At 35.4% G+C, this 24,510-nt stretch overlaps 1 protein-coding gene across 4 annotated transcripts in view; it reads left to right on the top strand.

Moving 5' to 3' along the window:
• The window catches only part of CNTN6 (contactin 6), a gene marked incomplete at both ends in the record, with an annotated part of 232,208 nt that overhangs the window by 46,702 nt on the left and 160,996 nt on the right, over nt 1–24,510 (top strand). For all 4 annotated transcript variants that reach the window (XM_080821633.1, XM_080821634.1, XM_080821632.1 and 1 more), the window contains one exon: nt 18,113–18,239. In XM_080821633.1, the coding sequence (XP_080677759.1) occupies nt 18,113–18,239 (127 nt within the window). The remainder of the gene's footprint in view (nt 1–18,112; nt 18,240–24,510) is intronic.

The raw sequence follows: 24,510 nt of genomic DNA, 5'->3' as shown, positions 1-24,510 counted from the left end.
CTTATATGGTGAGAAAGAGCGTGGGCTTCTTATTTTACCAGCTCTGTGAACATGGCCAAGTCATAGCCCTCTGAATGTCATTCTCCTTATCTGTTAAATAGTAATAATAGTAATACCTACAGCGTTCTTGTATGGATTAAAACACACTAAATAATATTTTATAAGATATTCAATGTGCTCAGTAATGTGTACTAATTACATGATAGTTATTATTCTGGGAAACCACCTCATTCTCCCAACTCATAAAAGAAAGAAATTAACATTTTATAATAATTTTATTAAAAAGTGATTGCTCCAGTTTTATAAGGATTCCAGAAAATCACAGTAGAAGCCAAAAACAGACAGTTTTACTATTTCAGCTGGGTTTCTCAAGATGTGTAGTCCAGTTGTGCTAGAGTTTAGGACAGAATTCCAAGAGATACTGGAACACAGGAAAAGAAGTGGACTCCATTTTCTGAACTACTTGATGCTTGTCTTCTCCAGTATTTCCAAAGAACTGTACATAAGAAAACAAAACAAACAAACAAACAAACCCAAAACAAACAAAATAAATTAATGAGGTGCTACCAAAAACCAACAAAAATCTGCCTTCAAAGTAGTTTGAAAAACACACAATATTAAATTGCCCCTTGAAGATACACAATTTTTATTTTAGGGTTGAAGAGTCAGAGAAATTTGGAACAGCTCTAATGAAAGGAATAAAGGGACAGCCTTAAATCCTTTTAGTTGACTTATTAATTAGGGTTTTTTTTTTCCCCTCCAAAATGTTCCACATAACCTGTGTTACCACACAAAACATCTTTCAAAAAAAATGCTGAGGGGGCACCTGGGTGGCTCAGTGGGTTAATGCCTCTGCCTTCGGCTCAGGTCATGATCCCAGGGTCCTGGGATAGAGCCCGCATCAGGCTCTCTGCTCAGCGGGGAGCCTGCTTCCTTGTCTCTCTCTGCCTGCCTCTCTGCCTGCTTGTGATCTCTGTCTGTCAAATTAAAAAAAAAAAAAAATGCTGAGGTTTAGTGTTGTGGGTTGAATAGTGTCCTCCATAAAATTCATGTCCCCCCAGAAATTAAGAATGGGATCTTATTTGGAAATAAGTCTTTGCAAATGTAATTAGTTACAGACACTGACACGAAATCATCCTGATTCTGATTTCAAAGACCAAGAGCTGAATAGGATTTTGTTTTCTTTTCTTTGTCTAGAAAAATAAAACAGCATATACTTTTGAGTCAGCCATTCAGAGAGCTGCATCCACTCAGCTGTGTTTGAACTGAGTCTCAGAGTATACGTCACACTTGGTGGCGGGCTACCTGTGATTTCTCCAAAGCAGCAGAAGGAACAGCGAAGGTCATGGCATCTGTAGAAGCCAGAAGCATTTAGATCCTTTGAGGTCTGATAGGATAATAAAGTTTTGCCCTAAGTCTGGTTTCGTCTTATCTGGAGAACACTTCCTATCAGGATTCCCTATTAAGCTCCTTGCATGCAAGCCTGGCAGCTACCACTTAGGCATATTTGCACGCAGAATTTGGATATGTTTCTCAAATTGAAAATGTGATCACAAACTTAAGTCACATTTATGGCTTCCCAAGCCCTTAAGATGAGCTCCTCATTCTTTAAGGTAGCTAAAAGCGACTTCTTGATGTCGCTTCAGATATCTGTCTTTCTAGCCTCTTGTCTTGTCGGCTTCCTTGACAAGGATTACTCAAGCTCTCCAAATGTTTCGTGGTTTCTCTCAATTCAAGGCATTTGCATTTACTCACCTTATCCTCTTTCTAAAGAATCTCTCCATCCTAATTCCTGTAGTTTGGGGTTGTTAAGACTGTGGTTTCTGTTGTTAGATTGACTAATTTCAGATTCAAACGTCTGTAAACTGGGGGAGGATTAGCATTTTCCTTATAGAGTTTGTGGTAAGACTTAGATAATAAATGCCACATTAGTACATGTGACAGCTAGTAAATTGTCAAAAATGTCATTATCATCGTTAATTATCTTTCAAATCCCAGTTGGTATGAAATTTGCACTTAAAAGCATTCCTGCCTTTATAGGATTCAATTAGATGAAAGTTAATAATAATTATTAGAACACCCCAAATATTAATACAATTCTAATTCTAGAAAATTATGTTGAGAAAATAATTATAAATACAGTATAGGAAAAGCATTTCTTATTGCATTTATTTATGGTAAAAAACAAAATATAGACAAATGTAAACTTTTTATTTAGATATATTAGTCACATGATGGATTATTATGAAACTTTCAAAATGTGTAGTTCCATTAAAATGAGAAGTTCACAAGTGCTCATTATTAGTAGGGAAATTTTGTTACATTTTTTACATGAGTAATGGTAGAGATTAACAACTGACACCATAGTACAGAAAAAAATCAGGAATTATAGATACCAGTATCCAAAATTGGGTATTTTTTTTCTCTTTACCTTTCTGTGACTTAAAAATATTCTATAATAAGCATCTCTTATTTTATCTGGCATAAAATAATAACTTAAACTTTAAAAAATGCTGGTTCCTACATCCCCATAGCAGTCCATGCCAATAAGATGTGTCATGTATTTCTCTTGTCTAACTTTTCCCCTATGGTAAAGTACAGGGAAACAGGTTGATAAAGAATGTGAAGGGAGAACATGACTAGGAAGGAGGAGAAGGAAAAGCCTGATTTTTTCTCATCTTTGTGAAATGTTTACGAAGTCAGTACAGCATCACTGGAGAGACTGTTTATGTTCAAATATTCAAGTGAGGAAAAACAGGAACCGAAATTTAGAACTGTCTGAACCTTGAAAGAATCAATAGAAAATGTCAAGAGCTTCTCTCACACAGGAAACCAATGAGTTTCCCCACTCATAAAAGAAAAAAAAAAAATCTTTTGTTGCTTATAAGTCTGGGGAAAAAAAAAAAAACTGAGCTCATGTTTGTCATCTTTGTAAACTATCCTTGTCATTTAATCTTTATATTGGGAGGAAGACAATATAGCATAATGAATCAGGGGATGCTATTTCATTTTCTTATTTCTTATTCGAGTTTAGTCTAGTGTAATTATGGTGCTTATGAAGTTTAAACTGATGTAGCAAGAGAGAAATAGAACAACTGCTGCTCTACTCTAAGGAGCATTTCTTCATAAGAAAGATCACATTGGCAAGTAGAGGGAATGCATGAAAGACCTTTATCAACCAATAATTTAAATTTATAAGAAATTTTCATGGTGGTAAATTGGAAAACATATAAATCTATGTCTAAATAAGTTTTAAACTAAAATGAGGAAACCTTAGCACAAAGGGAGATAGAGGCAAAACAAAAACAAAAACACCTCACCCCAATCTGTGAGAAAAGAGTCGAGAAACAACCAGGAAATTATAAATGAGCAGGTCTGCCCTTGGCTGTAGGCAAGATCTCTGAGACAGTAATAAGGAATGAGGTTACCAAACATCCAGAGAGATATGAGCTGATAAAACTTAATCAGGCTAGTTTCACAAAGGGCAAATCTTTTCTGACAAATTTGTTGGCATTTTTGCATGGCACAGAGGGCAGGAGAAGTACGTGCCTGGAATGAGAGATGGAATTCAACTTGAGAAAGTAGCAAGGCATAGATGACACACATGGGAATGAGGTACAATCTCAGCTTTCCAAAGGAGGCCACTTGGGTGACATTTCACCCCAAACCTACAGATTTCATTAGGATATGCGTGTTGGCAATAAGCATGAAACAGGACTGATGGGTCAGCATACTTATTTGTCATACTCTGTTACCAAAATTAAATCAGTCATCACCAAATAATGTACATTTGGGGTTTGTGTCTATCTTGGCTATTCACAGATTTTTAAGAGTGCTTTTCTCATTTATTTCTCTTTTTCCAAATGTTCTCCTTTTAGTTTGTTATTGGTATACACATGGAATCAATGCCATTTCAGGCAAACACAGTCTTAGCTCAGAGAGCATCCAGTGGGGCCAATGATAACACCTGGTTTTGTGGGACTTTCTAACATCTTCACTGTGGGACATTATAGAAAAGTGCTTTTAGGTGCTTTGTATACTTGACAGAGTGCTGTTACTTTTCAGAGGTTATATAATGTTGAAATGCTCTAAATTATGGAGGTCATAGTGTCAAAAACCCAGAAGTTCAAAGGAGAGAATCTGGGTTTGCCTTTCAGTTGGTCCCTTAGCATCAGCCTAGAAATCAGCTTCTCTCATTAGTCCTGAAATTACAAATAATCAAAACTGAAACCCACATATACAAACAGGTCCTCTAGACTCCGCTCACTTGTCTCTTTCTTTCTCTTTGCCACTGACCTCTGTGTTGTTTCTGTTCCATGCCATAGTTTTCTTTCAGCCTTCAGTTTACCTTAAATTTGGCCTTGTGTACCAATCCATCTTGACTTTGATAATGAAATTTCTCCTAAAGAAACGAAAGATTGGGGCACCTGGGTGGCTCAGTGGGTTAAGCCTCTGCCTTCAGCTCAGGTCATGATCTCAGGGTCCTGGGGTTGAGCCCCACATTGTGTTCTCTGCTGCACGGGGAGCCTGCTTCCCCCCTCTCTCTGCCTGCCTCTCTGCCTACTTGAGATCTCTCTCTCTCTCTCTCTGTCAAATAAATAAATGAAATCTTTAAAAGAAAAAAAAATGAAAGATTTTCTGATTACCAGTAAGGTTGTGTTGTTCTTGTTTTTCACTATTCTCTAACACTAACAATCTTAACTATGTCTTCTATTAAAAACTCTCCTTTCTTGGCCTCCCATATGATGGTTGGGATCAGCAGGATAACGGCCCCAAAGTTGTCCATGCCCTAATCCCTGGAACATGTGAATATGATAGGTTATATGGCAAAGGGGCATTAAAGTTGCAGATGGAATAAAGGTTGCTAATCAACTGATTTAAGAGGAAGGTTATCCTGGATTATCTGGTTGAGCCCAGTGTGATCACAAGGGTCCTTAAAAGTGGAAGAAGGAGACAGGAGAATCAGAGGGAAATGTGACTATGCAGGAATAGAATAATTTGCTGTGAAAGGACTCAAGGTACTATGATTGGTTTTGAAGATGGAGAAAGGAGTCCACAAGCTAAGGAATGCAGGCAGCTTCCAGAAGTTGGAAAAGGCAAGGAAACACCTTCTATGCTGGAGACCCTCAAGAAGGGGTTGCAACTCTATCAACACCTTGGTTTTAGCTCCGTGAAACCCATTTAGGTATTCTAATCTACAGGACTGTAAGATAATAAATTCGTGTAGTTTTATGCTACCAAGCTTGAGATAATTTGTTAGGGTAGCAATAGATAATCAAAAAAATGATTTGGGCAAAATAATCTTGATTTCTCAAATAGACCTTCTTGGAATTTTTTGGCTCTTTTCTCTCTTTTGTCAGTTCTAAAGATGTTGATAATTCCTGGTTTTCCATCTTCAGTTTTTCTTTTACTCAATTCCATGTTGTACTTACTTTACAGAGCTATGCCCTTCAAGTCTGCCTTTCTTCCCAGCCAATTCCTACTTATAGCTCGCTACTGGTTCTACATCTCTGAGTCTTACTGGCAGCTCATATTTAGTGTGTTTTAATGGTATTTTAAAAATAGCAAAATAATGAATCTCAAATGAATATAAATGAACCCATATGAAAGATTTTGTTTAACAAACTAATTAATGTGGGAACCAGTGAAATGTTGCAACTTGTTCAAAGCAGAATTCAAAAACCATGTGTGCATAGGCAGTAAGAAATGGTAAAATGGATTTATAAATGGATGCAAAATGGTTTTATTATGGCTAAATTTCATGGTATGCCAATGATATCTCATGAGTGATGATACAAAAAATAAAACAAAATCCTGGTTTATCCACAAGAGAAATAAATGATATCATTGTACTGGGCACAATTCAATTTGCATTTCAGTGTTTAAGAATCATTTGCATTCTTAACAGTTTTCTCTTACTTACTTGTAAAATGGATGAAAGCCATTGAAAGGCAGAGTTAACCCCCCAAAATGCACTGGACAGAATACCCATTAATAATCTTGTGTCGGCTTTGAAATCTTTCACAAATGATTGGCCTGTAATAATGGCCTATCACATCTCTCTGCTCTGTCACTTTTCCATTCTCCTGATGATCATTTTACACATTGTCATCTCCTCTCAAACTTCCCGCACTTCCTCTCCCATCATCTGTCTCAGCTAATAATATTTCTTCCTCCTTCCTAAGAAAGTAAGGAAAATATCAGAAGATAATTTTTTATTAAATATTTTATTAATCTATTTGACAGAGAGAGAGATCACAAGTAAGCAGAGAGGCAGGCAGAGAGAGAGAGAGGAGGAAGCAGGCTCCCTGCCAAGCAGAGAGCCCGATGTGGGGCTCGATCCCAAGACCCTGAGCTGAAGGCAGAGGCTTTAACCCACTGAACCCAGGCGCCCCCAGAAGGTAATTTTTCTTAAAGGTTTTATTTATTTGACACAGAGATACAGAGTACAAGTAGGCAGAGCAGAAGGTAGAGGGAGTGGGAGAAGCAGGCTCTCCACTGAGCAGGGAGCCAGATGTGGGGCTCGATCCCAGGACACTGACATCATGACCTGAGCAGAAAGCAGCCGCTTAACTGACTGAGCCACCCAGGCACCCCAATAGAAGATAATTTTAACAAGCTTTCAACCTCACATGTATCAGTATATTTTCTACCTGTCTTTATACACTATGCCTTCCCTCCTTTTACCTTGGAAGAAAACTTTCTTTCTAAAGCCACTCACTACAAAGAGACTGGATCCCTCCTCTGGCACTTCTTCAACAGCATCACTCCAGATACTATCTTCCTCTATTGTGTATCATCTTTTTTTTTTTTTTTTTAATACAGTATTTTCCTTTTTTTTTTTTTTAAGATTTCATTTATTTATTTGAGAGAGACAGAGATAGCAACAGAGATAGTGAGAGAGAGCATAAGCAGGGAGGAGAGGGAGAAGCAAGCTGCCCGCTGAGCAGGGAGCCCAATGCAGGACTTGATCCCAGGATCCTGTGATCATGACCTGGGCTGAAGGCAGACACTTAACCATCTACTAACCAACACTAACCAACCTGCCACCCAGACATCCTATTGCGGATCATCTTGTTCACACTGTACTGAATCATGTCCAGAAGCATGCAAATGTGTTGTCATATCTTATCTCAACAAAATGTGCCCTTGACCCTGCATTCTTCTACCCTAATTCTCTGGACTCTTTCATGGAAAAACTCCTTATAATTTTTTTTCATACTTATTGTCTCAATTTCCTCTCTTCACATTGCTCCTTGAGCATACTCCATTCAGGATCCATACTCTACTCAATTCTTGCTAAGTGCTCAGTGATCTCTACATTGCTACAATATAACGGTATGTTTTCCCTTTGTCTTATTTGGCCCATTATCCCTACTTGCCAAAGCTAACCACTCCCTGTTCAGATGTACCAAATAAGTGATATATTCCTTTGCCATATTTTATAAAATAACACCCCAACTCGCCCAGAACTCCTAGCTCACTTACTCTTTATTTTTCTCCATTGCACTTAATACCATCTTGTGTACCACGTGTTTACTTGTTGACTTAGTTTATGCTTTCTGCAATTAGAATACAGGCTCCATTAGAGCAGCTTATCAGCAGATTTTTTTCGTTGCTATATTTTCCAGACCCAAAGATCGTTTTTGCAAATGGTAATCCCACAAATAAATGCCTGTTCCATCAATCAATAAATAATGAACTGAACTTGTAGCTGCTTTCTCACCTCCTTTCATCCGTCCTCAGTGCCTTCGTCTTTCTCCTTCTCTTTCTCCTTCTTCCTTTAATAGTTAAGGATGCCTACAGAAGTGCATTCTTGCCTTCATCCATCACAGCTAGCTCAGAGGAATCTTTAATGTTCACTTTCCCTCATCTCTAACTTCAAAGCAGTTACATCATTCTGTTGGTATTGCCTCGAAACACTTCAAAAGAGCTCTGACATTGTTCTCAGTCTCTTCATTCCTACTGACAATGCCACAATTATCTCAGTGTTTTCAAATGTTTGATAAATAATTTCCCTGACTCGTGGTTCTCTTCCCCTGTCCTTCCTCCAGTTAATCATTGATCTAAGCATGTCACATACCTGCTTAAAACTGAAAACACTTCCATGTTTTCTAACTGTTAACACATCAGGTTCAAAGCTCTGTAATGTCATTTAAGGGCCTTCAAAATATTCTAAATATACCATTCCATTTCTATATTCCATTATTCTCCTACCTTCCAAACTAGTTATATTTTTTTGAGTGACAAATACTTTCATATCTTTATTTAAGCTAGTCTTAGAATTTCCTTTCTACACCCTTCCCTTTCAAAGGCATTCTCATTCTAATTGTTTTACACATAGCTCAAAAAATTCCTTTTTTGTCAGTCTTTCTTAACCTCTAGGCAGAATTAATCACTTCCTCTTTGCACTTCCTTAAAAGTATAATTATGCTTTTGATATAACACTTATCCTGTAATATTTCCAGTCAGTTATTTGTTTTCATGTCTGCTTCCCTTTTTGGACTATATATCACAGTGACTTGGTGTGTGTGTTCCGGAGTCAGATTGCCTAGATTCAGAATTGGATACCAGCACTCTAACTGTTCAGTATCGAGCAAATTACCTAATTCTCTAAACCTCGATTTCTTTACATTTAAATTGGTGATATTAGAATTTACATGTCAGAGTTCTTGTAAGGATAAAGTAAGATAATTCATGTACAAGTTCAACTTTATCCCTGGTACTTACTACATTCCCCATTTGCCCTTATTTGATTATAAGCTCCTTGAGTGCAATTTATTTATTTATTTTTATATTATCAGCACCTGAAGAAGGTTCAGGAAATGATTAGAGCTAATAAAACTTCATTGAACTTATTTATGTTACATTTTATTACCGTCTACTGGCAATATATAACTAAGCAATGATGTAGAATTGTGTTTTGGTTTGGTTTTAAACTGCAGAGATCAACAAAATATAAAATATATGGTAATGCACACTTCTTACTATGATTTACTTTATGATCTGTGTACCACTTCTGATGTGTCATATACTTCCCAGGCAGGTTTAATGCTCAGCCTTCTAATCACTAGGTCACTATCAATGTCTGATAGGACCAAATACTGTAGGTGTGCATGTATACATTGTATACCGATGTATACCATTAGTTTTTTCTGCTTAGAGTGTCTGATATAAAAATAACCAGAATGATTCTGTTATGTTCAAAGTAGTTTCTCAGTTAAAAATTGTCTTCCCAAATAAATGTCTGTTGCAGGAAAGAATATCAAGTATGGCCACTGTCAGGTAGATATTAAACTCCTCCTCCTCATTTTGGATGTTTGCTTGAATAAGGACTCACTGATTATCCAGGTTGTAAAACAAATGCCAGTTTCAAAGTATGGCTTGATTCTAGTTAAGGTTTGAATTTAAAACTATTTTGAAACTCTGCCTTTTTTCCCAACTTATTGAGATATAATTGATATATAACATTGTGTAAGTTTAGGGTTTATGATGTAATGATTTGATATATCTATATATTGTAAAATGATTACTACACAAATTTAGTAAGCACGTTCATCACCTCACATAGTAACAGTTTTTTTTCTCTTTGTGTTGAGAATTTTTAAGATCTAATCTCTTAGCAATTTTCAAATATGCAATATACTCTTGTTTTGTTTTATTTTAAGATTTTATTTATTTGTTTGAGAGAGAGAGACACAGAGAAAGCAACAGAGATAGCAAGAGAGAGCACTAGTGAGGAGGAAAGGGAGAAGCAGGCTCCCCGCTGAGCAGGGAACCCAAAGCTGAGCAAGGAACCCAGGACCTGGGATCATGACCCGAGCCAAAGGCAGACACCCAACTGACTGAGCCACCCAGGCATCCCTACAATATACTCTTTTTTTTTTTTTAAGATTTTATTTATTTATTTGACAGACAGAGATCACGATTAGGCAGAAAGGCAGGCAGAGAGAGAGGAAGGGAAGCAGGCTCCCCGCTGAGCAGAGAGCCTGATGTGGGGCTTGATCCCAAGACCCTGGGATCATGACCTGAGCCGAAGACAGAGGCTTTAACCCACTGAGCCACCCAGGCGCCCCCCTACAATATACTCTTACTAACTAGAGCCATCATGCTATATATTTTATCCCCAAAACTTATTTATCTTATAACAGGAAATTGTTCCCTTTGACAGCCTTTATCTATTTCCCTGCTCTCTCAACTCCTCCCCACCTCCACCCTTTTCTCCCAACTTTTCTGTTTCTATGAATTCAGTCCTTTAAGAATCCACATATAAGTGAGATCATATAGCATTTGTCTTTCTCTGTCTGGCTTATTTCATCTAGCATAAAGATCTTAAGATTTATCCATATTGTAACAAACTACAGTATTTCCTTCTTTATGGCTGAATAATATTCCATCTATGTATGTACCACATTTTTTTATCTGTTGATTCACTGAAGGACACTTAGGTTGTTTCCATGTCTTGGCTAGTGTAAATAATGCTGCAATAAACATGGGAACCTACTTTTGAACTAATTTAAAATATATTTGTAGAATGATTACCATCAAACCATTGTTAAAGCAAAATTCTCTTTTCATTAGAATTTAAAGGCCAATGTTTCCAAAACTCAGTTTCTCCAACCCAGCCCTCACTATACAGCCACAACAGTATATCTGTTTAGCTGGACAGCTAAACCTGTAAGCCACAAAGACTCTTGAAAATGAACATCTGCAAGTGTGAATAATATGTATTTCTTAGCTATAAAACCACCTTTCTTTTTTCCTTCATTTTGAAAAACACCAAATTTCTGAGCAATCCTTAATGTTTTTTCCTTCTGCACCTAAATTTCTGAGAAGACATTATTGACTGTAGTCTAAGTTAGGTTAAACAGACTTAAGAGTGTGGTTTGGAAACTAACAAGAAGGCTTGGAAAGAAAACAAAGCCAGAGAGGACAGAGCCTCTTTAGTCCTGAAAGTATGCAGAACTCAAATGGTTATACTGTAGTATGTGCAACCCTGGACTTTAAGTCAAACCTGGATTTGAGTGCTAACTCTGGAATTTCACTAGCAGTGTGATCTTGAGCAAATCATTGAACTTCTATAAGCTTTAGTCAGGACCAACTACATAATTTGCAGGGCATGGTGCATTCTGAAAATATAGGGTTCTGGAGAGGCAGACTTGGTGGTGGTGGGAGGCACCAAGTGTTAGCCAAGGCACCAAGCACTCAGTGCTCACCAGACTCATCAGGCTTCACTTACAAAACTCAAACTTATGACTAACAGTATTAAGAGTGTTAAGGCTGTGCTTCAGAACATCAAACCAGAAATGCGGGGCCCTTCTAAGCTGAGCCCTGTGCAGTCACGTTGGTTACATGTCCTGGTTTTCATTTCCTTTTTGGTAAAACCAGGTTAACATATCATCAAACTTTACTTATTTTTTGTGTTGTTCTATTTTTAGTGAATTGAAAAAAATTTTTAAAAATTTTATTTATTTGTTTATTTGAGAGAAGTGGGGACACCCATGTATTAGCAGGAGAGAGAAACAGAAGGAGAGGGAGAGAATCTCATGCAGCCCCTTCATGGGGCTCAATCTCATGACCTTGAGATCATGACCAGAGCCAAAATCAAGAGTCAGTACTTAACTGATTGAGCCCACTAGGTGCCCCAAAAATGATTTTAGAAATCACACTTCTGTAGTAGAAGACATCTAGGGAGTGCCAGGAGCCTGGGTAGTGAGCTATATTGGGAGGGATAAGATTATGACACAAAAATCCCAGGAACTTTCTAACTGGGTGTGACCTTGGAGATATATATTCTTGCCCCTCTGTGAAATCTGAAATTTGCCCAAGTCCAAACAATGAGTTTTAAGTAAAACCATGGATAATACATTTTTGAATTCTGTGTTCTTTTAGATACGAGGCTTCTCCTATGCTTGAATTTGCCCCTAATAACTTCTGAAAACAAATGGTTGACAAAGCATGTTGTTCATGCTTTCATAGTCCTAGAGAGAGGAGAAGCAGCACAACAGTGATTTCATTCTATTGTTTATTGTTTTGAATCTGTATTTCTAAAATCTCTTTGCCAAAACAGAAGTTAGTAGAGTTGATGGTTAATAGAACCCAAAGGCTGGTCTCACCGAAAACTGGAACGAAAGATTAAAAATCTCAGAGAATAAAGGCACTCTTTATTCAGTTATTCTTTCTCTCCATCATTCTACTGCTTGTCTTTCTGTCTGTCTCAGTCTGTCTATACAGACTCGTGTTCTGTAACTCTTCATGAGTTTTATAGAAAATGGATTGCTCTAATATTCCTGAAGCTTCATCTCTATTCAAGTAACAATCTATGACTACCATGTCTTAGTATTTGCTTGTTACCAGAGAGAAAAACACAGCAGCCCAGCAGGTAATATTCACCCATGGCCACAAAGGTAAAGTAAATCAAACAGGACTTTTTGCTATAAAAAAAAATTGACTTTTTGCTATGAAAAATGACATGACTTATAACATGGGTTAAGAGCTGATTTTCCATGAACAGTTTCATGGAACTGTTCACAGATGCAAGAATGTGACTGCCTTAGATACAATCAAATGTTCTTAATATTCAGGGGAATAACAACGAACTTTCAACACTGGTAGGTTTAATCTCGTATTAGATCACAGAATATACATGTTTTAATTCCACGGAAGATGAAAGAGGAAGAAAACTGGGATGGAAACCTATGGTAATTTTCAACAACTGTATGGTTTTCTTTTAATTACCATTAAAATATAAAAATTAAAATTAAAAATTAAAATTAAATTTTAAAATTTAAATTTAAATAAATTAAAATTAAATTTAAAATAAAAATTAAAAAATAAAAGTATTTATTTTTCAGTGTACCTTTATTGCAGAGTTCTTGCTTTACTTCCAAGTAAAGCAATTTTAGAGTAGCTTTATAATCACAGGTGATTTTATAATAGTAGGTATTATCAATACAATTATTTAATTATTGTCAACACTCTTCCTAACCTCTAGTACCTTCTTAAAGTAAAAGTATTTGAAAAAGCATTTTGATTTCTTGGTTTTAATATCATATTGTCACAGTTTTAATTGTTCTTATATAGAAAACCAATGTTGTCTTTGCTTTCTGACAGTATAAACAAAGCAACAAAAGTATACTATTATTTAACCGTTCCATTACAGTCTTGGGAAAAAAAACCCTGAAAATTTACTAAAAGAGACCAATTAGTTGATAAGCTAGACTTTTCACTGGTATGAACTCAAGCTCTTAAAATATTGATCATAGCAAATATAAATGAATAAAAAATACCAAGTGATGATAATTCACTACGGCAAGCTTTGTGTCTTCCAAAATAAACCACAGTTTGTTACAAAATGCTTTGTTTTATTAGTTGTAAATTCTTTATCTACCAAATGGGAATGAAAATGTGTCTTACAAAGGGTACCACAGGGATTTAGTTTGTTAATTGGTATGAATAAAGATCCTTTGAAAACCACAAATCACTATCCCAAATATAAGGTACTATTAAGTCAAGTTATACCCCAAATTTTGATTATATGAAGTTTGAACAGTGCTTATCTTAGAGTGAAAGTAAAGGAAGGTAAATAAATGAAAATTTCTTGTCTGCCTCTTTTGTGCATGGCACTCTGCTAGGTGGTTAATATGCATTATTTTAGGCAGGTTTCTTTTTGCGGGGGAGGAGGGTGTTTGGAAATTTCTACAAAAAGAACAGAAAAGCCATTTATATCCTACCATTAAAATTTAGATTACCACCTCAACTTATTTATTTTCACTTTCTTTCCTTCATTTAAAAAGAAAATCTGTTACAGTTGATCTTTGGACACTATGGATGTTAGGGTTGCCGACTCCCTATGCACTTAAAAATTCATGTGTACCTTTGATTCCCCAAAACTTAACTGGGCAACTGCCTACTGTTGCCCAGAAGACCTGCTGATAACATAAACAGTTGGTTAACATGTATTTTGTCTTTATATGTGTTAAATACTATATTCTTACAATAAAGTAAGCTAGGGACAATAAAATGTTATTAGGGTGCCTGGGTGGCTCACTTGGTTAAGCGTCTGCCTTGGGCTCAGGTCATTACCCTAGAGTCCTGGGATCAAGTCCTACATTGGGGTCCTTGCTCTGCAAGGAGTCTGCTTCTCCCTCTGCCCCTCATCCCACTTGTGCTCTCTCTCTCTCTCTTTCTCTCAAATAAATAAATTTCAAAAAAAATTTTAATTTAAAAAAGTTATTAAGAAAAATTATAAGAAACAGAAAATACATTTACAATACTGTACTATAAATAACCTGCATATAAGTAGACGACACAATTGAAACTCTTGTTCAAGAGTCAACTGTATTTTCTTTGGTGTATTCCATGTTCACTTTAAATATTCAAACTATGAAAAATTATGCAAGCAAAATGAAAACCTTTATCCTAAATAAAACTCTGCCCCAAAATAAAAATTATTAAAATTTTATAAAATTGTAGCAATCTTTTTGTGCATCTAAATACAGAGAATATAGATTAATGTGTAGATAGATAAATGCATAGAACAATCCTTTTATAAAAATGTGATCATACGGGACGCCTGGGTGGCTCAGTTGGTTAAGCAGCTGCCTTCGGCTCAGGTCATGATCCCAGCGTCCTGGGATCGAGTCCCGCATCGGGCTCCTTGCTCAGCAGGAAGCCTGCTTCTCCCTCTGCCTCTGCCTGCCACTCTGCCTGCCTGTGCTCGTTCGCTCTCTCTCCCTCTCTCTCTCTCTGACAAATAAATAAATAAAATCTTTAAAAAAAAAATGCGATCATACCATAGATACTACTTTTAATATGAGAATTAAATTTTAGTTTATCAAAAGTAAAAACAAAGTAAAATGAAGAGAATAAAGTGAAAGTAAAAATAAAAATGTAGAGAATTTTGAACTTCTAAGAAATTATTTCAGTCAACAAAGATATATATATATATATATATATTTCTGTTTTTCTAAAAGATTTCTCTAAAATGTACTAAATAATACTAAATGGTTAGAGTGTTTATGCTTTTAAAAATTGTATATACTTATGTATGTATTTTTATCATTTAACTCTTTGCTATAAAAGATGATATTAGCACTCACATTTTTTTGAAGATTTATTTATTTTAGAAACAGAGTGAGAGAGATAGAGGAAGAGTGAGGAGCAGGCAGAGAGGGAGAGAAATTCTCTGGCAGACTCCATGCTGAGTGAAGAGCCAGACTCATGGTTTAATTCCAGGACCCTGAGATCATGACCTGAGCTGAAATCAAAAGTTAGACGCTTAACCAGCTGAGCCATCCAGGCACCTTAGCGCTCACACATTTCTATCTGTTATGACCCTTCATTTTTCTAAATATATTATTATATTTATATTATCCAAGTTTATAGCTTTCATATTCTGTTCTATAACTAAAAATAAAATGGGTTTTAAGTACTAGTTTTATATTTATATATATTCAAAGTGCTTCCTATTCCTCCTTTCTTGCGATTTATGTATTGGTTCATTTTTAATTGGATAGATTTCATTGGTAAGTCATTTCTTTAAGAATAGTCATTTACGTTACAGTCCCCTGAAGGTTTCTTTTTTTATGATAAAGAATGTTGAATGCCATTATACCTTGAAGATATATGGTGGATGATAATAGAGGCGTCACCCTTTTATTCAGAATATTGTACACGTTCTTGCCCACTGTCTTCTGGTATAGAAGGCTACCATCTTAAAATCTAGATTAATTTAATATTTTCTTCCACTCTTTTAGTTGATCCTCTCTTTCAACCTGGTCTTGTTAAGCTTTTCATTAAAGATCACTTAACTAACTATCACTATGTCTTGGTATTAAGTGCTTTCTCTTAAATGTCCCTAAAACATGGTATATTCTTTAAATATATGGGAAATTTTCTTTATAATATCTGCTGCTGGTAAGCTTGTTTTATTCTCTATCTCAATGACATCAAAGATTTTATGTTTGTTCATCTTTATCTTTCTTATTCATTGCCTATTTTTCAGTTGCTTTTTATCTGTGCTTTTTCAACTTCATTAATTACAGTTACCTCGAAATGTCCCTTTATGTCGTAATTTGACTTCAGTGAGTGTCTGTTTTGTTTCTTACCTATTCAATTGATTTATTAGTTCTTTAGTGATGCTGTTTGGTTTGCAATTTGTATCCTTATATTTGCAACCTCCTGATTTATCTGATCCTATTGTTTGTATTTTCATTGCCATTGAGTTATGTTAGCTTTTTCTGAATTCATTTTCTTACTCTACAGCATGAAATAATTTTGAGAAATTTCCTAGATTGGTATTCCGTCTATCTTTGGCATACTATGTTTTTCACTTTTATTACTGCAATATATTTGCATAGTTACTCTTCCCTTTCTTTTCATTTACTCAGACCTGAGGAAATGTGTACAGACAATTCATGTATCACTTTAGAGAGGGATATTTCATAACTTTTGTCTCATCATATGAGACCTTTTTTTTTCTCCCTCTTAGCTCCAGTTTGGAAGCTGGATACATCATGAGTAGCCACATTTTGTAACTTGAGGGAATGATGGGATTGAGGGAAGTTCAATGTTTATTAGAAGACTTAGGTACTTCTCTCTATTTTAAGGGTTTTATTTATTTGTTTGTTTGTTTATGTATTTATAAGTGGTGTGTAGCAACATTATTGGTGGAGGAGTCATGGTTATACTTCCCTAGGCAGATATATTGTTTATTAGAGCTGGACTCTAGAAGTTTTACCAAGTGAGTGTTTAGGCATGAACCTATTAGTCTGTCCAATACAGTCAGCTTTACTATTCACAACTTCTCTGTTTCGCTCTCTGCTCACCATAAGCTCTGTCATTCCTCTTCTGGGTGAGGAGGAAAAAGATTAAAATACATTACATATGATTATAAGGATTAAAATACACTATATAAATGTTCTTAACTCCAGAACTAGAGGTTGTTATGAGAGTTCTCAGCGTTTTGTCATTTCACCAATAAATCTCACTGGAGGTGAGGATGAGATTAAGGAGTCAAAAATTCACTTCTGCGAGCAGGGCAAACACTTTCTACTGCACCACTGTTGTGTTGTTTGCTTCTTTGTTTCAATTAAAGTCAATAGCTTTGGGATTTGTGCCTTTTCTTCTTCAGACATTGTTCATTTCTGTTGTTTACTTGTTGTTTATTTGCATTTATAATTTCTTGCCCGTTTCATTAGCTGTTGAGGTAAAAAGAGTCTGTATTGCATCTTCAGTCCATTCTTTCTCAACTCGCTTTTACAACAATACAAACACATAAGACTGAATATTGCTATTTTACAGTTGCGAGTTAAGTAAATTGTCCACCATTATGTAGTGATAACTGACTAGGCTAGAATTAAAACCTGTCTTCTTTCTAGGTTATTTATGGACTAAACTGAAATTATAATTGAAAATAAAGCTAACAAAATGATTTATTTTGCCTGGCTGCAAATATTTCTTCTTCAAGGTGATAGTTTTTTAAAAGAAGAGCCAATTTTCACTGGTTTTATTATTGTTTTTTTAAAGTCTTTATAGACCCTTTTATTACCTGTACCCTCAACATACAGCTCCTACCCGGTCCACTACCCGTCTTTGGTAGCTGACTGCACAGACAAGCCCAGAGTGAGTGAAACTTTACCAAATTCCGGCCATGTAATTTTCGGTGATGTCAAAGCAGAAAAATCAAGGAAAGAGTATGGAACTGTCCCACACTGAAGAAGACTAAAAAGATACAGTTAAATGAAAACTGTGATTCTCGACTGGATCCTTTTTGCTATAAAAGATTTCATTAGGAAAATGTTGAAATGGGGCTCAATGTTGTTTTTTGTTTTTTTTTTAAATTTGATGGTTTTACTGTGGTTATGTACAAGAATGCCCATTTTAGAAAATATAAAAGTTTTTTGGGATGATGTGGCATTGGTTTGCAAAATTACTCTAAATGGTTCAGAAAAAAATATTTCTTTGTACTATTCTTACAAGATTTTCTATTTATTTGAGGTCATTTCAAAGTAAAAGTTTAAAAAAAATGTATATTGTCGATATCGAATACAGAGTTGGATTCAAACCAGGATCAAATATTTTCACATGGTGTTCACTCTTCTCTTTTCAGGTGCTGGTCTCTTGAGTCATCCTGTTTTTACCCAGGAGCCACAAGATGTTATTTTTCCTTTGGATTTATCAAAATCTGATATCATCCTGAATTGTGCTGCCAGTGGTTATCCTTCACCCCATTATAGGTAAAGTCCTAGCTCTGGGCACCACACTGGTTTTTTTTCTTTGTCTTGGATGTAAAATGTACATACAATAAAGTGCTTAGACTTACCTGATTTGAAGGGCGCAGCTCAGTCTGTGATTTTTTTACATAGATGTACAGCTGGGTGCCCACCACTCAAATAAAGATGCATGCATTTTCAGTATCTTCAACTGTTCCTTCATGACACTTTCCAGGTGATAACTACCCTACCCCCAGCCCAGGACTCTGTCTTATTCATTAGATGACTTAGAAGAGTTATTCTTGAGATTGGTGTCATGGAGTGCTATGTTGTGGCTAGAGTTGAGAGAGGAAAAATAAAAGAGAGAGAGAAAGAAGGATAAAGGAAGAAAGGAAAGGGGGAAAAAAAGAGAAAAGAAATGGAACCCAAAGATGGAGGGAGAGAGGGAAGGGAAAAATAGACAGGTAGAAAGAATCACAAGAAGATAGGAAGAAAGCGGGAAAGAAAAAGAAATAGAAAGGAGGAAAAGCAAGGAAAGGAAAAGATTTTCCTCTTCAATTTGAAAGGCTCTGCAGTAGAAGCTGCCTTATTCCCCCAATTTGGGGCTACAGGCTCAGTTTCCCCATATACAGTGACTATGAAAATGTTCCCCTAAACAATTTTTATCAGATTTTTTTCAATTTTATAAATTTTACTTTATCAGGTCAATTCCTGTGACTCCACTGGCCAGTCACATTGCCCAAAAAACTCTGATTTTAGAAGTACATACTGAAGACAGCGATGTACCTCTAAGGCAGAAAAAGATGTTTTTTTCTGGGCAAGTAGAAAAAAATTGTGTTTGTTTCTCACATATTACCTGTAGAATAACTAGAAAAAAGTCAGTGATGTTTTTCTTCTTACAAGGTTACAGTAAAAACAGAGGGTTGCCTATGTGGCTCAGTAGGCAAAGTGTTGGACTCCTAATTTGCTCTGGTCATGATCTCAGGGTCATGAGATCAAGCCCCGCATGGGTCCCCCCACTGAGCATGGAGACTGCTTCGGATTCTCTCTCCCTACCCCTCTGCCCTGCCCTTCTACCGAGCATGCATGCATGTGCACATGCTCTCTCTCTCTCAAAAAAAAAAAAAAAAAAAGGCGGAATTTGATCCACATTGTGAATAGAAGTCACAAAATTAAATATATGTGTATATATGTAAAATAAATATAAATATATGTTTATTTAAATATATAAATATATATTTTAAAATATAATATATTAAATATAAATATATATATATATACACACACACACACCATGCTTGTGTAAATAATAAGGATATTTTGTTGGTAAGAACTGCATATGCAATGTGAATATCAGAAAAGACAATAAATATTAAAATGACTATTATAGTTTTGTGTTCTAAAAGCATTTTTTCGAAGTCTTAATTTTTAGCAGTGAAAGTAAATCAAAGCACATGGAAAGTAACAATTTCAGTCTATTTTAGCAAAAGAAATTGGTTTTGCCTACTTTTTTATGTTGCATTAGAAATATCATACTTATATGTATAATTACTTTGATCTTAAAATGTCTACTTAATTTAATAAATGGCTTAAATGCACAAAGTTAGAGACAACTCTCACCTTGTATTTTCTTGTCCTTACCTCTGCATTTCTTTTTTTTACAACAAAAGAAATGAAAAGCTATGTCTTCTCATTACTTACTAAAGCTTCCCTATCTGTAACATACCTAAACGAATGAAGCCCATTAGTTAGTTAAAGATCATTTACTTTATAAATTAGTTCTCTCAATTCAGGGTTTGTATGTTTGTTTGTTTTCCTTAAACAGTAGTTGGTATTATTTAATTCAACATATGGTTGAATATATAAAAATCTGATTAATACATTTTTCACAGTTACTTAATACTTAAAATTGTAATTTTATTTTTGAGAGCTAATTTGAACATCACCATTGGTAGGGTTTATTAGAGAAGAGGATAAGTGTATCTAAATTCCTATAAAATAGGAAATATTAGTTAAGTATAGATAAGATAAATCATCAGTCAGTCATATAGCTATGTAATTGGCTTATAACAGGCAGAAAGATGTAAAGTAGTGGTTTTCATGACAATTTGCTCATTAGTTTTTACTTACGAAGAAATATTCTGAATGAAGAGACTACATATTTCACTGTTGTTAAAGGGTTCTGTTTCTAAGAGACTTGTAAATTAGGAGGCTAAAGACAGGTAATTTAGCTTCTTACTTTCAATCCCCTTAACCTGGTTTAGCTCATCTCTAATATTACAGCATAAAACACTCATAGGCAAGAGGTTTTGGGAAAAGAGTGAAAAAAGAACTGTTTTTAATGCTTAAATGTCAGACTCAGACCTACTTTCCATGATAATAAAGCAAAGGGCAAAGATATTTCAGATAATGCACATTAGCAACAAAATGTGAAATTTTAGTTTTAATATGACCCTTTCTATCTTAAATTTTATTAAAGGGACTCACTCCTAACCTTAGATTGTGTGTGTGTGTGAGTGCACACATGTGTGTAATAGAGGGAAAATCTTTATGATAGACATTCTGAATTATTTGAGAGAATTTGAATATACTGTGAAGTCATATGAAAGAGCCCTTGATTAGAATCAAGAGTTAACCATTTCTAGTCACAGTTCGGATATTTAATGTATGACTTTGGAACAATAATTTCTGTCTCCTGGCATCAGCTTCCTTATCCATAAAGGAAGGATGGGGTTGATTTTAAGACATGTTTTCCTTCTTCCTTTTTTTTTTTTTATATTGAGTATATTATTTCCAAAGTTAAGAACACTTTTCTTTGACATAGTGTAATATTACTATCGTACTTAAAAATTTATCAATAATTCATTAATATTATCTAATATTCCCTAGTATTCAACCTTCCCAGATGGGTTCATACATATTTTTTCTAGTTGGCTTATTCAAATCAATTTTTAAACTTTTTAAAAAAGATTTTATTTATTTATTTGCCAGAGAGAGAGAGCACGGTGGAGGGGGGAGGTGAGTGACAAGCAGAGGGAGAAACAGGCTACCCGCTGAGCAAGGAGCCCAGTGCAGGACTTGATCCCAAGACCCTGGGATCATGACCTGAGATGAAGGCAGACATTCAACCAACTGAGCCACCCAGGCATCCCAAAATCAATTTTTAAATTAGGTTATCACAATGTCCAAAAAATAGCAAGGAAGATCGTGTGGCTGGAAAGAACTCAATACCAAGTTTCACAGTCTCACAGAGAGGGAGAAAAGCAGAATCAGAATCAAAACATCAGTTCAACTAAGTGAGAAAAGGTGGTCAGTGGTTAAGTGGATAAAATAAATAGTCTGCGGCTGGCCGGCAGAGATCCATAAGCCTCTTTTTTAATTTTTTCTACTTTGTTTTTATTATTTTCCCCCATCCTCACGAAGTTTATGTATTTATTTATTTATTGTTTTAATTAACATATAATGTATTATTGGTTTCAGAGGCACAGGTCTGTGATTCATCAGTCTTATACAATACCCAGTGCTCATTACATGACATGCCCTCCTTAATGTCTAGCACCCAGTGACCCCATCCCTCCACCCACACATGTTTTCTTTCTTTTAGTAATTTCTCCTGAGGGAAAGAAATATCATGAGGGAAAATAAGCAATATCTAAAGCGTAACTTTGGAAATAGTTTGAAAGCAACTTGTCTTCCAGTCACTTACTTCCAGTGGAGTGAACACATTCACAAACAGGATTTTAGTGCAAGTGTGAAAGATACAGAAATGGGAGGCAAGTGTGAACAAATCTTTCGATGGAAAGAATTGCTCCTAATTTTTTTAAGGACCAGGTAACATATGAGAATTAAAGAGGAAGCTTTGCAAAGGGAAGGAAAATGGGTTACCCAAAGTTGGTACATGGGTAGAATTGCTTATACTTAAAAGTCTAATATAATCAGATGGCAGTGAGCTTATTCCAGCTCAGAATATTTATTTTATTTGGGAAAATGTAGCAACACACACGTAATTGATTTCTGTGTTGGATATGTTCTATCAGAAGAAAGTCTTTGAATGTCATAACAGATTTCTGACAGATCTCCTCTTGACCTGATCAGCACAGGAAGTTCCTTCCTCTAATTTAGTCTGCTCTACCTTAGTCATGAAGACATTCTTAAGTCTGAGAAGGTCGGGCCTCTTTGACTAAAAGTCATAGCAGTAGTCACTCGGCCCTTCTATTCTTTTCATTCATTTCCTCACTTCAACTTCTTAACAACTCCAAGGGATAAAGCAGGATATATATTATTGTGCAAATTTAAAATTGATAGCTATGACTTGGGAAAAATTAGATGACTCATCCAGGGATACATAGGAAGGGAATGTCAAAGCTAGGCCAAGGACTCTTTTCACAAGGGCAGTGATGTCAAATTTAGTGCACATTACAATCACCCAGAGAGACTGTTACAAATTTAGGTTTTTGGATGTCTCCTTCATAAGTTTAAGGATGGGCTCAGAAATAAGCACTTTTAACAAGCACTCAGTATAATTCTAAAACAAGGCCTAGTTCTGAAACACACACACACACACACACACACACACACACACACACATATCATCTAATAACAACAAACATAGCCTCCAGCCATTATATTCTTGATACAGGGCTTAACCACTTAATATTGAAGGAGGTTCTCCAGAAAAAGGTCAAGATTTTAGTTCAAATTCATTATGTTTCCTGGAATTAATATGATATTAATGCAGATGCTGAAAATAATCATTTAAAGCATATTTCCTACTTTGCATTGTAGGAAAATTCTCCTGGGTATACAATCCTATCAGTAACGTGTTTATGACAATCACTTGAATTCATTAATACTATTTCTCCATTGATTTAAACATATTAATTAGGACAAAGCCCACACCAGGGGCTGAACCCCTGATCTATATGCACAGTTTAATAATCATTGTACCATAGTGATTAGAACGATTATGGGGATACTGTGAAAAATTCATTTGCTGCAGCTAAGCCAACAACTTTGAATTTGTGTTGAAAAACAATTACCAAGCTTAATTAGGAGCATGTAATGATGACAGCAGTTATTTCAGCGATTGATTCCAAAATTAAAGAGAGCTGGCAAACTAAGTGTGGTATATCCTTTGCTTTGAAAATGAAAGGGAACATGGAGGTCCAAAGATCATGCCCTGTAAGCAAATTGTGAAAGACAGCATTATGGAGCTGGTGAGAAGAATATTAGAGTCTTGCGATAGGCCTAAAAAAGAGAATGTCTCTATTTTTTTTTTCCTCCTAACACTGAGAACAAAAAAACCGTACAGATTTCTCTAGAAAAAAAATTTGACAAAGTTCAGGCAAATGAAATACACTGGTTTTGGCTGTTGTCTTTCAATTTCTCTTTATTAAACAGAAATTGAGGTACATAAGAATTGGCTAAACAATTTCAAAGTTGACTGAAAACCTCTGATTGATCTGATATTTGGTCAGTCACTTCTCATCTTTGATAGGGTGGAGAATTACCTAAGTTTGTATTTCTTTTCTACTATGGTAAACATTTGCCATACTCTCTACATTGGATTTTTCAAGATGTTCTTAAGAAAGTCAATGACATTTGGAACAATATTGTAAGATGTAATTTCTTTCATATAGTTAGCCATCCTCATCAAAATATTTTTAATATGATCTTAACATGAAAGGGAAAAATCACAGCAAAGCTGGCGCAGATTCTGGAAACACATAGTTTGGAAATTAGCTATGTTCTATAAGGTAAAGCCTTTCATTTGTTTTTCTAAAAGTTAGAGGGTGAAAGGTGGGGGAAGTAGGTTTGGTTAGAGATAATTACTGGGTATTCATTCATCTTAAAATGACCAAATGGAATTTTATAAAACATCTTACAGTTCTTCAAAAATAAATATAACTGTAAGACCCTTCTGCTACTTAATTCATGTACTAAAGGATTGTTGACTAATAGGTAAGCCAAGAGATTTTTTTTGCTGCCTAAAATAAAAACCTCCCAAATTGCATTTGTTTTGTTAAAGTACAATTTTAGGTTGGCATTTCTAAGTACTGTTGAAATATATTCAGCGTGATTAATTTTCCAAGTAAGAGATGAACAGAGACAATCATGTTCTAAAATAGGTTATTATTGTTTTGTTATCAACCTAAAATTGGCATTGGAAAATCTTTGCTGGCTTTCTTCATCCCATTTGTAATAAATGCTTCTTGGATTTCTATCTCTAAATCATTTTCAATGTCCAATTTTTTAGTATCAGTTGTGGAGGTTCAGGTATGGTGTGTGTCATTTG

The sequence above is a fragment of the Martes martes genome, assembly GCF_963455335.1.
Source record: "Martes martes genome assembly, chromosome: 1".
Classification (NCBI taxonomy): Eukaryota; Metazoa; Chordata; class Mammalia; order Carnivora; family Mustelidae; genus Martes; species Martes martes.
This window is presented reverse-complemented; position numbering and strand designations above follow the sequence as displayed.